This window comes from Salvelinus fontinalis, chromosome 2 (assembly GCF_029448725.1).
Source record: "Salvelinus fontinalis isolate EN_2023a chromosome 2, ASM2944872v1, whole genome shotgun sequence".
Taxonomy (NCBI): Eukaryota; Metazoa; Chordata; class Actinopteri; order Salmoniformes; family Salmonidae; genus Salvelinus; species Salvelinus fontinalis.
Window position 1 is genome coordinate 87796800 of NC_074666.1, and position 12580 is coordinate 87809379.

A 12580-nucleotide genomic window follows, 5' to 3' on the forward strand; every position below is an offset into this window, starting at 1 on the left:
GTCAGTTTGGTTTTGTTCCAGCATTAACTCTGTCAGTTTGGTTTTGTTCCAGCATTAACTCTGTCAGTTTGGTTTTGTGCCAGCATTAACTCTGTCAGCTTGGTTTTGTGCCAGCTTAACTCTGTCAGCTTGGTTTTGTGCCAGCATTAACTCTGTCAGCTTGGTTTTGTGCCAGCATTAACTCTGTCAGCTTGGTTTTGTGCCAGTATTAACTCTGTCAGCTTGGTTTTGTGCCAGCTTAACTCTGTCAGCTTGGTTTTGTGCCAGCATTAACTCTGTCAGCTTGGTTTTGTGCCAATATTAACTCTGTCAGCTTGGTTTTGTGCCAGCATTAACTCTGTCAGCTTGGTTTTGTGCCAGCTTAACTCTGTCAGCTTGGTTTTGTGCCAGCATTAACTCTGTCAGCTTGGTTTTGTGCCAGCATTAACTCTGTCAGCTTGGTTTTGTGCCAGCATTAACTCTGTCAGCTTGGTTTTGTGCCAGGATTAACTCTGTCAGCTTGGTTTTGTGCCAGTATTAACTCTCAGCTTGGTTTTGTGCCAGTATCAACTCTGTCAGCTTGGTTTTGTGCCAGCATTAACTCTGTCAGTTTGGTTTTGTTCCAGCATTAACTCTGTCAGTTTGGTTTTGTGCCAGCATTAACTCTGTCAGCTTGGTTTTGTGCCAGCTTAACTCTGTCAGCTTGGTTTTGTGCCAGCATTAACTCTGTCAGCTTGGTTTTGTGCCAGCATTAACTCTGTCAGCTTGGTTTTGTGCCAGTATTAACTCTGTCAGCTTGGTTTTGTGCCAGCTTAACTCTGTCAGCTTGGTTTTGTGCCAGCATTAACTCTGTCAGCTTGGTTTTGTGCCAGTATTAACTCTGTCAGCTTGGTTTTGTGCCAGCATTAACTCTGTCAGCTTGGTTTTGTGCCAGCTTAACTCTGTCAGCTTGGTTTTGTGCCAGCTTAACTCTGTCAGCTTGGTTTTGTGCCAGCATTAACTCTGTCAGCTTGGTTTTGTGCCAGCATTAACTCTGTCAGCTTGGTTTTGTGCCAGCATTAACTCTGTCAGCTTGGTTTTGTGCCAGGATTAACTCTGTCAGCTTGGTTTTGTGCCAGTATTAACTCTCAGCTTGGTTTTGTGCCAGTATCAACTCTGTCAGCTTGGTTTTGTGCCAGCATTAACTCTGTCAGCTTGGTTTTGTGCCAGCATTAACTCTGTCAGCTTGGTTTTGTGCCAGCATTAACTCTGTCAGCTTGGTTTTGTGCTAGCATTAACTCTGTCAGCTTGGTTTTGTGCCAGTATTAACTCTGTCAGCTTGGTTTTCCTGCCCAGGTTATTTGGTCATGGAAAACCCCTGGCCCTAGCCATTATAGATTGGATGTATATAGTGCTTTACCAGATGCTCTACTACAAATGCATTGGTACTGCTATTTGGTTTGGACACTCGATATGTGACTGAAATGGTCATTGAGAGTTGTTTCTTTCCTGGTCCAGTTCTCATGCAGTGACTCTGATGGGAGCCCGGTTGCTTCAAGTGGTCTATATTAATATGTGGTTCATATCTGGTCTAGTTCTCATTCAGTGACTCTGATATGCTGTGTGTCTCTGGTCCAGTTCCAGTACAATGACTCTGATATGTTGTGTGTCTCTGGTTCAGTTCCAGTACAATGACTCTGACATGCTGTGTGTCTCTGGTCCAGTTCCAGTACAATGACTCTGATATGCTGTGTGTCTCTGGTCCAGTTCCAGTACAATGACTCTGACATGCTGTGTGTCTCTGGTCCAGTTCCAGTACAATGACTCTGATATGCTGTGTGTCCCTGGTCCAGTTCCAGTACAATGACTCTTATATGTTGTGTGTCTCTGGTCCAGTTACAGTACAGTGACTCTGATATGCTGTGTGTCTCTGGTCCAGTTCCAGTACAATGACTCTGACATGCTGTGTGTCTCTGGTCCAGTACAATGACTCTTATATGTTGTGTGTCTCTGGTCCAGTTACAGTACAGTGACTCTGATGGGAACCCGGTCCACGTGGTCCAGCTGACCTTCCTGAAACTGCTGAGTGCCACAGCCAGACAGATCTTCACCTACTCCTGCCAGAACTCTGCCGGCTGGTTCGACAGCACCACCCGTAGCCACCAACACGCCATACGCTTCCGGGGCAGCAACGACGAGGAGATGAGCCAGGCCAAGAACCCATTCATCCAGGCAACACACGATGGCTGCCAGGTAGGTGCCATGCAGAGACAAAGGAAAATGAATGAATGACTGAATTAATGTAATTGGTGCTAATGTTATGACATATGCTAATGTTATGACATATGCTAATGTTTTGACCAATGCTAATGTTTTGACCAATGCTAATGTTTTGACCAATGCTAATGTTTTGACCAATGTTTTGTCAGCTGCTGTTTGATTCGATAAGGCAATGCAGCTGGTCACGATCAATTCATCATATGATATCTGAGTATGGTATAGATAGGATTGGAGTTGGAATGAAATCTAGCAAGTTAGCAGGCACAGTGTATCCTCAACGCTGCTGTCTTTTTCTTTGTCTCTGGTGTAGTTCCGTAAGGGACAGGAGCGGACAGTCCTGGAGATCGACTCCCCCAGAGCAGAGCTGCTGCCAGTCATAGACGTGGCCCCCTCAGACTTTGGAAGCAGCAACCAAAAGTTTGGCTTCCACGTGGGACCAGTATGTTACAACGGTTAACTAACGTTGTCTCAACCAACCAAGGAATGACCGGAACTGACCTGCACAACAACTTACCAATGAAAGAAACTGAACTTCACTGTTGTTTCCACACGCAATATTTATTATTAAATGTCCGTATATGTGGTGGGTTTCTGGCATATGTTATAAGACTCTCAACAACCAATGGGACGTGAGGTTTTATTGTTTCCGTGACAATAACAACCAATGGCGAGTAGAGGAGCAAAGGCAAGGAGGAACAAAGCACATTTATCAAAGGGAATTCATCCAATTAGATATATTTAATTTGAATTTTATCGTCATTCTTTTCATCGCTCACCTTTTGAGTGTGCTGTAATTAGATTCACTAGAAGTAGTCTCTTGTTCCACTTGACAACAACCAATTTAAAAAGACAGGCAGATCTCTCCCATGTTGAGGCATGGGGTTAGCCTGTCATCTGTGGTATGGGTCAGTTGAGTGGCACTGTCTTTGCCAGGCCTAGGATGCAGATGAGATGAGGTGCTACCTGAGGGATTATGATGAGAGTGGAGTGGAATTAGCAGGAGACACTATCTGGCATACTCATTAGCATGCCTGGATTGCAGTAGGATAATATCATATTGCAGTATGAGGACATCAGTTCTTGTTAACTGGTGGTGTACCGCAGTATCTACGGTTGTAGGATCTTAATTTGAGCCAGTTTACTACAGCAGGAAAATAATCCTGCAGCAACAGGAAATGTGAATTATTATGTGGATTATAATGAATTTACATTTTTGTTGGGGTTGATACATTTTTCATAAGGGAAAATCAAGTCTGAAATTTCTAGGTAAAAATTACAAATAAACATGTTTTACATTTCAAATGAAAGATCCTACATTGGTAGCATGTCAATTCCATACTAGTCTATTTCATCTGTCAACATTCCCTGTGTTAGTTAGAAGGTTGAACATACTGTATAATAGAAATGATATCTTTGCTCAGTGCTTACCCTTCAACTGCAGATGACTCACTGAATGACCTTGAAAAGTGCACACAATACCATGTTACTAGTAGTCTATTGAGCCCAATGGTTAATTGAATGGAGAAGGTTGCTTTCCTTATTGGACTGGTTTACTCTGCACGCCTGTTGATAATATGACTTTCCGGCCTTCCATGTTTTCATTTCCTATTTGTGTCAGTTTGGCGTCCATTTTATTACGGAAAACAAGCATGCTGTATTCCAGGCCTTAATGGTTGAGCTGGAGCTGTTTCAGCCCGAGAATGACTTTCAGAGCATGTTGTTCTGGAAGAGGATATGAACAGTGTTTTCTCCAGTCCTCCGTTTGTCTGTTACATCAAGGAGCATTTCACATGTCGTTGTTTTCATCCATCTTTTTTAAAGGTACCATTATTATCCACCGTCCTGTTCTCCACCTCAGTCATGTATGTGTTTATTTGTTTTATATGTGTATTCATTTGTATGATGTATTTTGTTATGATGTGTGGTGCTAAAGAAAACGTTTTTGTTTTAACTGCGTTTGTGTTGTTGTGTGTCTTGAGGAGGGAGAAAAGGTGCAAGTTATTGGTGCTGCAAAAGCCGTGCATGATGGGTAAGGAATGCTCTCTGAGCCAGGGAGTATCATATCGTACTGTAGGACTGGACACTACAGTACACACACTCTAACCTGCTGTATGGTAGGCAGGTTACAGTACCAGAGGTAGGTCAGGGGTAAGTTCCACGTTTTCCCCTTAAGGGTTAAAACTCCCAAGACAACCGTTGTTACAACGTGGTGCCTTTACATCTCTACAACATTTCTCCAACAACCTGCAGACTGGTCTCCCAGCCTGTATACATAAACAGTACAGGCAGTTTATCAGCTTACTCCTCCCCACACTGTCTTTTAGTATTTAAACAATTCAGTACAGTAAAATTCCCTGCTCCGTCCTGCCAAACCCTGTGTATAGTATCTGTCCTACTCATTTTATATACTGTACAGTTATTCTAAGAACTTGAGTGTGATTAATAATCTGTTGCCTGAATGAAAATGTGTTTGTGAAAAGTGATAAGCGAATAAAAAAAAACTATTTTAAAAAGACTGGGCTGTATCTGAGAGAGAAAGAGAGAGAGAGAGAGAGAGAGAGAGAGAAAGAGAGAGAGAGAGAGAGAGAGAGAGAGAGAGAGAGAGAGAGTTGTTTGTATCGGCCTCTCACCACTCAGTGTAATAGACAAACAAGTCTCTTCATTACCGCCTATTTCTGCAACATTCACTCAATGAGCCCGCAATCAACATCCCACCACAGCAGATGTAATCAACTCTGATTGGATTCCCAGTTCATTTATTTCAATTAGCTGGTGTTTCATTCCTCCAGAGGGAAACAGAGGAGAGACGCTAGCCAGGGAGGGAGGAGAGCGGTAATGAAACAGTTCTGGATAAGGAACACAGCCATTGAGATTTGCCCAGAACTGTCCTGTGTGTGTGTGTGTGTGTGTGTGTGTGTGTGTGTGTGTGTGTGTGTGTGTGTGTGTGTGTGTGTGTGTGTGTGTGTGTGTGTGTGTGTGTGTGTGAGAGAGAGGGATAGAGAGGGAGAGAGGGCAGAAAGGAAGATACACAGAACAGACACTGCCATATTGTTGGCTCTTGCTATGACACTGTCTGGATGGCTGGTTATGTGACAAAAACACACTGTCAAATCTTCCTCTTGCTGGCTCTCCTCTCTCACTTTTATTCAGACATAATACATGCTGTCTCTCTCTTTCTCTCTCTCTCTCTCACACACACACACACACACACACACACACACACACACACACACACACACACACACACACACACACACACACACACACACACACACACACACACACACACACACACACACACACACACACACACACAAAGAGCAAGTCCACCATTCCCCTACGGGGACTAGTCCTCAAGGTTAACGTCAATGCAGAATAAAGGTTACAGTACATTTCTCTCCTTTCTGCTCTCTTCAACTCAATTGAATTTTAACCACAGTGTAAGCTCCTGGCTGGGAAAGGTCAGGCCTAGCTGCTTCCTCAGAATAATGATCAAGCAAAGTACATCATGACCATCGATAGGCTAATATGCATTTTCTCTCTCTCTCTCTCTCTCTCTCTCTCTATTTTTCTCTCTCTATTTCTCTCTCTCTCTCTCTCTCTCAAAGCACACACTATACTGTAGAATCTGGGTAGAATGAATCACTATGCTGTAGGATCTGGGTAGAATTAATCACTATGCTGTAGGATCTGGGTAGAATGAATCACTATGCTGTAGGATCTGGGTAGAATGAATCACTATGCTGTAGGATCTGGGTAGAATGAATCACTATGCTATAGGATCTTGGTAGAATGAATCACTATGCTGTTGAATCTGAGTAGAATGAATCACTATGCTGTAGGATCTGGGTAGAATGAATCACTATGCTGTTGAATCTGGGAGTAATTCATCATTATGCTGTAGGATCTGGGTAGAATGAATCGCTATGCTGTTGAATCTGGGAAGAATTAATCACTCTGCTGTAGGATCTGGGTAGAATGAATCACTATGCTGTTGAATCTGGGTAGAATGAATCACTATGCTGTTGAATCTGGGTAGAATGAATCACTATGCTGTTGAATCTGAGAAGAATGAATGACTATGCTGTAGGATCTGAGTAGAATGAATCACAATGCTGTTGAATCTGGCTAGAATGAATCACTATGCTGTTGAATCTGAGTAGAATGAATCACTATGCTGTAGGATCTGGGTAGAATGAATCACTATGCTGTTGAATCTGAGTAGAATGAATCACTATGCTGTTGAATCTGGTGTTGCCATTGGGTCTTTGTATCTCTGAGGTCCTCTATTCTCCCCAACCCATTGTCCATGTTGCTTTGTTGAGCAGAGAAGATAGTAAGATAGTATCTCCTATACTGTATCTCTTTATCTCCTGTATCCGTGTAGGACTATTTTGGTCTGATACCCTCTGATCTCTGGGCTCGCTTTGCTGTCCTGCGATCTGTAAGCGCGATACTGACCTATATCTATGTATAGATCTGATATGCTGTGATCTTTAGGCTTTGTATTAATCTGGATCTGTTCTACACAATAAATCAGCCCAGCTCTGGGCCTGTGGAAGAGCGTTTCGTGCAGGGTTTCTCCAGTCCCTGTCCCTATAGCACATGGAGAATTTGTTTCAGTGCCACAGTAACAACATATTCTTTCATTAATCTCTTCCGTTCTCTCTCCATCTCTCTTTCTCTCCATCTCTCACTAGTCTCAGAACTCTGTAGCTCGACTTCTCTTTCTCCCTCACTCCCTTTAACCATCTTTCTTTCTCCCGCTCTTTCCTCTCTCTCTCTCCTCTCTTTCCCAGCCCCCAGGTTTCCTCTCCTATGCGTCTCAGTGACGTTGATTGTAACTGGGCTGAACATGTCACCAAGTCAGTATGAGAGAGGAACATATTAAACAGGCGTTTAGATTCATGAGAGAGTGAACACAGAGATATCTACATCTCCCGTCGACTCCTGGCTGTAACAGCTCTACCGATGCCACTACATCTTTCTGTTGTGTCACAATCCATAACTCTAAACATCATTTAGCCGCATCAGCGATGTGTGAATATATGGATTGATTGGTTTCTTGTGAAAGCACTGCGTTTCGCGATACATATCTACTCATGTATGACTCTTCCTGTATATTTATATGCAAGCTGTAGGTCTATATCTAGAGGACTCCTGATATCTCCAGGAGTGATAATTATAAATGTTGTCTTTATCTGGTGTCTAGTACTGTCTTTTTGCTGGCTAGGGCCATCTACTTTAAGTGCTGCCTGTCTTCCCAGTGTCCTACTTGGTGTGTGAACTGCTGACTGCTCATAACTTGCAGCTGATTGTTGACACATCGACCAGGATTAAGGGGCAGGGCAATTTGGGATTGTTGTTGTTTTCGTAATCAGTGGCTGTATTGGAGGGGGAGTGGTTTGTCCTCTCCTAGGCAATTAGCAATTAGTGTTAGTACTTCAGTCTCCCCTGTTTTCTCAGTGGCAGCTGTCAACGGCGGTCATGTCAGGGGCGGTCTCGTAGTCGAAACTAAGACGGTTCTGCCGAGTTGTTCTGTGGAGTTGTTTAAGGAAGAAGCGAGAGGAAGGCTCCACAACAATCTCTGACTTGAACATCTTACCTAGTTATTTCCATATGATCTCGTTTGGCAACTGCGTTTGTGTTTGTATACCTGTTTGCTCCTCTCTCTGTAGGCTTTTTATTTTATTTTTTATTTTTTATAGGCTTTACAGACACTCACCACCCCTTGGCTGCGACCCTTCTAATTTAGTGAAACCCTTCTAATTTAGTGTACCCTGCGCGAACAACCCATGTGGAATTCCTGGTCTCCAGCAGCATTTGGAACTGCCGATCTGCGGCCAAAAACACAGAGTTCATCTCAGCCTATGCTGCCCTTCAGTCGGTAGACATTTTGGCCCTGATAGAGAGACATGGATCACCCCAGAGAACACTGCTACTACAGCTGCTCTCTCTTAATCTGAGTATGTGTTTTCTCATCGTCCGAGAGCATCTGGTCATCCCGGGGGGTGGCACAGGGCTACTCATTTCTCCTAAGTGGAGATTTTCTCTTTTCTCCCTCACCTGTCCACCTCCTCATTTGAATTCCATGTTGTCACTGTGTCTGCACCACGTACTCTCACTACTGGTGTCCCCCAGGGCTCGGATCTAGGCCCTCTCTTCTTCTCTCTGTATCATTGGCTCCATCATATCCTCACATGGTCTCTCCTATCATTGCTATGCGGATGAGACTCGACTACTTTTCTCCTTCCCCCCTTCTGACACCCATCTCTGCGTGCCTGGCAGATATCTCAACTTGGATGTCAGCCCACCACCTCAAGCTCAACCTCGACAAGATGGAGCTGCTCTTCCTCCCGGGGAAGGCCTGCCCGCTCCAAGACCTCTCCATCACGGTTGACAACTCCACAGTGTCACCCTCCCAGAGTGTAAAGAACCTTGGTGTGACACTGGACAAGACCCTGTCGTTTTCTGCAAACATCAAAGCAGTGACCCGCTCCTGCAGGTTCATGCTCTACAACATCCGTAGAGTACGACCCTACCTCACACAGGAAGCGGCGCAGGTCCTAATCCAGGCACTTGTCATCTCCCGTCTGGACTACTGCAACTCACTGTCGGTTGATCTCCCCGCTTGTGCCATCAAACCCCTGCAATTTATCCAGAACCCTGCAGCCCGCCTGGTGTTCAACCTTCCCAAGCTCTCCCATGCCACCCCACTCCTCCGCACACTCCACTGGCTTCGCATCCACTACAAGACCATGTTGTTTGCCTACAGAGCAGCAAGAGGAACTGCCCCTCGCTATCTTCAGGCTTTGCTCAAATCCTCCACCCCACCCCAAAACTCCGTTCTGCCACCTCTGGTCTCTTGCCACTCCTTTATGAACTAGCTCTGACTTGGCTGATAGCTACTTAGAGGAAAAATGTACTTACTATGACTGAATCTACTTACTGTGACTGAGATAATGTGGTTGTCCCACCTAGTTATCTTAAGATGAACGCAATAACTGTCAGTCACTCTGGATAAGAGAGTCTGTTCAAATGTAAATGTAGGTATCCAACACGTGTGTATGTATGCATGTGAGAATGTGACTGAGTGAACAAACGTGCACTCATTAGCGTGCATGTGAGCGTTTCTCCTCCTGCCGACACCCTTCCACAGCTTCTTTGTCTTCGCAAGAGGGGAGATTATTTCCGCAGATTCTCTTTTCCCATCAAAAGTGGTTATCGACAAAGCTAACATTAGTAAAGAATTGAAGGGAAGGTGGGAGGGAAATATAATTATTCCCTAGGCAGAGGCGTCTGTAGAGCGGTGAGTAGCGGGGAGAGAGAGGCCTGGGTCCTGTGGCTGTCTGAAAGAGTGTCAGATGATTATCTGGGAGACAGAAGAGAGACCAGACACAGCCTTGGCTCCCTCCACTATCCCCTCCCAACCCCCTCCCGCCCTTTGTCCTCCTTGCTGCATCACTCCTTCCACCGCCCCCCTCATGCCCGCCTGTCTCAACTCTCACCGCCCGTCTCCACTGTGTCATTCTCACTTAGTTTAGTCCTCAGTGCGTAGGACAGCGTCAGTCGTCCCAGCAGCGCTTCGCTCCCTCCACGCGCAGCCGAGGTAATCAGCAGACTCATATTATTACTAACCAGGGAGAGTGATGGGAGAATCACTCAGGCCAATTTAAGTGTGGACACAGCCTGTTCATAAAGGAGAAACATATTAATACACTGTAATGAACAAACCACACTTGTATCAGGAGCTGGAACAAATTGTCAGAATCGGTCACGGGGGATTGGTGTGTGTGTGTTAGAGAGATTCCATTGTCCGTGAAAGACTCCACTGTTCAATAAATATGATTTGCACATAAATCATTGGCGGCAGGGAAGGAGAGAAGTGAGAGAAGGGCAGATTGAATGTTATAATGATGAGTGTATAGTGGGGTCGTAGTCCACTTGAGTGTTGAGTCAGGGGAAGTAATCTTTTCCATTCGGCTCCTACAGTATATGAGCCTGCGTGACTCCTTTCCTCTGTGGAACGTGATGTAGTAGGATCCTCCTTTCTACCTCTCGCTCTCCTCTGCCCCCTCTCTTCATTCTTCACCCTTCTCTTTCCATCATCACTCTCTCTCCCCCTCTCCGCCTTACCCTCCTCTACCCACCTGTCTCTCTCCCTCTCTCCTTCTCTCCCAACTCTCTCTCAGGATGATCAATGCACCCTGTCCTGTAGTATCGGCTGCTCGACAAACGCTGACATGGTTGATATTCTGTCAGGATGAATCCAACATGGCAGCATTTCATGAACGCCCTGGACACATTTCATAAATCTTAGCTGGCCTCGCTGCTGACTAGATGTGAACTGCAGAGGAAGCAGAACCTTTGTGTGAGCAGAACAGGACTGTCTTTCTCTCGGTCTGACTGCTGTGAGCCTCACCTAGGCAGAGTACAAAATGTCGCCCTATTCCCTTTAAAGTGCACTACCTTTGATGAGAGCCCTGGTCAAAAATAGTACGCTAAATAGGGAACAGGGTGCTATTTGGGACGCAGCCCTAGCCTCCTGTCAGTGGGTATGGAGCTGGGTTAAAAGATCCTGGGCTGCTGAGAGCCTGGCTGGTGTTTTACTGCTATAGATGAAATACATAGCTAGAGATAGCAGGGAGCTGAAGGTAATAATGAATGCTGTCAGTCAGACAGCACCGGGCTGTTTGTCATTTGAACAGTACAGTAAGTGCCGCAGTGGTTTAATCAAAATGTTTATTCTGATAAATAGAAAAACTCCAGTGTCCTGTATGTATTGTTATTCTGGTTTGTTTGTGTACTAGATAGGGACTGGTTTACTCTGGGGTTGTAAGTGTAGGCCTGCGGTTGTGAATTGATGTGTTCATTTGTTTCCCTCAGCTGCTTTTCAATTATTCAGCTCCAACCTAAGAAGTAGAGCGGTATAGTTTATCTGAATCTGCTGTAGGAATATACTCTGTACCACTAACTCCCGTCTTATTACCCAGATCCATGTTTCACATACACTACATGTATGTACATAGTAGCAGTAAAGACATTATACACAGACACACTATACATACACATATTCTAAAAACATATATACATACATATGAAGAGGTAGTGCACGCACACACACACACACACTGTCAGAAACAGTGGTCCATTAATCCCACAGGGACGTCAGACACCCTCTACTCCCATGTGTCTGTTCCTTCAACAGATGAAAGTGCTGTGAGGATGTTCATGTGGAATCGCTGATGGCTCTGCTAGCTGAATAAACTACAACCTGGGTCTGGCCTACTGGGGTGTTGAGTAAGTACTTGGCTGACGAGTGTGTTGGGTGTGTTCTCTGGTTGTCGTCCGTAGTGTTTGAGCTGCTTGGTGAGATGCTGGAGAGTTAGTGAGAAACTGGGGATTTCAGGTGCTGGCTGGCCCTGTGAGAGAGGAGAGGTGAGGATAGGCGAAGTGAGGAGATGTGAGGAGAGGAAAAGAGAAGTGAGGAGAGGAGGGGAGGGGTGACTGACAGGTCTCATGAATAGTGATGTTCAACAGCTGCTCATTAACCGCGAGACTGTCAGCTAGCAGACTGAAGGAGCACACAGACACACACACCTGTCCATAGTCCCTTCATCTGCATCCCCTGGGCCTGCTCCACATCCCAGGTAGAACCACACCTGTGTTCCCACTCCCCCCCCCCCCCCCCCCCCCCCCCCCCCCACCCACCCACCAGGGCAGCCCCCTCATTGAATATGGAACGGCCTATCATGCCAGCTGTAAATTCTTAATAAAACTCTCATTGCAATAGGTAAGGGTATGCCTGGAAACCATTCCACATTCCCCTGCTAAGAATACCAAGTTAGTGAGCTGGCTGCTAGGGGACCATGCCTTCAGAGAGCAGTGTCTCTTCTCTGGTTAACAGACTCTGATGAAATGCACCTTTTGTTTGTAATCGATGTAGAAGCAGAGGCATCCACCATGTAATTAAAGGCCCATTTGATCTCTAATAAAGCGTGCTGTCTGTCCCTCTCCCACCCAGGGGAGAGCAGAACCAGGGACAGCCATACCTTCATTACTACACAGCATTCTCTGCCTTGATGTCTGCCTCCTACAAACACTCACAAACACACATACTCATGACCATTAACAGATAGAGTACATGCGGCACACACTGTGAATCACCAGATCTCCATATCTCACATCTTCTCCAATCGTACACACACACACACACACACACACACACACACACACACACACACACACACACACACACACACACACACACACACACACACACACACACACACATATACACTCACATGTGAACACACACTGTGAAAGAGAGAGAGAGAGAAAG

At 45.3% G+C, this 12580-nt stretch overlaps 1 protein-coding gene across 4 annotated transcripts in view; it reads left to right on the top strand.

Annotated features, from left to right (window-relative positions):
* col5a3a (collagen, type V, alpha 3a) overlaps nucleotides 1–4751 on the top strand; it is an 89899-nt gene extending 85148 nt beyond the window's left edge. For 3 of the 4 annotated variants that reach the window (XM_055893292.1, XM_055893300.1, XM_055893317.1), the window contains 2 exons: nucleotides 1978–2211; nucleotides 2549–4751. In XM_055893292.1, coding sequence (XP_055749267.1) covers nucleotides 1978–2211; nucleotides 2549–2695 — 381 coding nt within the window. In that variant the 3' untranslated portion in view covers nucleotides 2696–4751. Of the gene's footprint in view, nucleotides 1–1854; nucleotides 1946–1977; nucleotides 2212–2548 lie in introns of those variants that run through there. The other variant, XM_055893308.1, reaches the window with a different exon arrangement.
* The last annotated feature ends 7829 nt before the right edge of the window (nucleotides 4752–12580 follow it).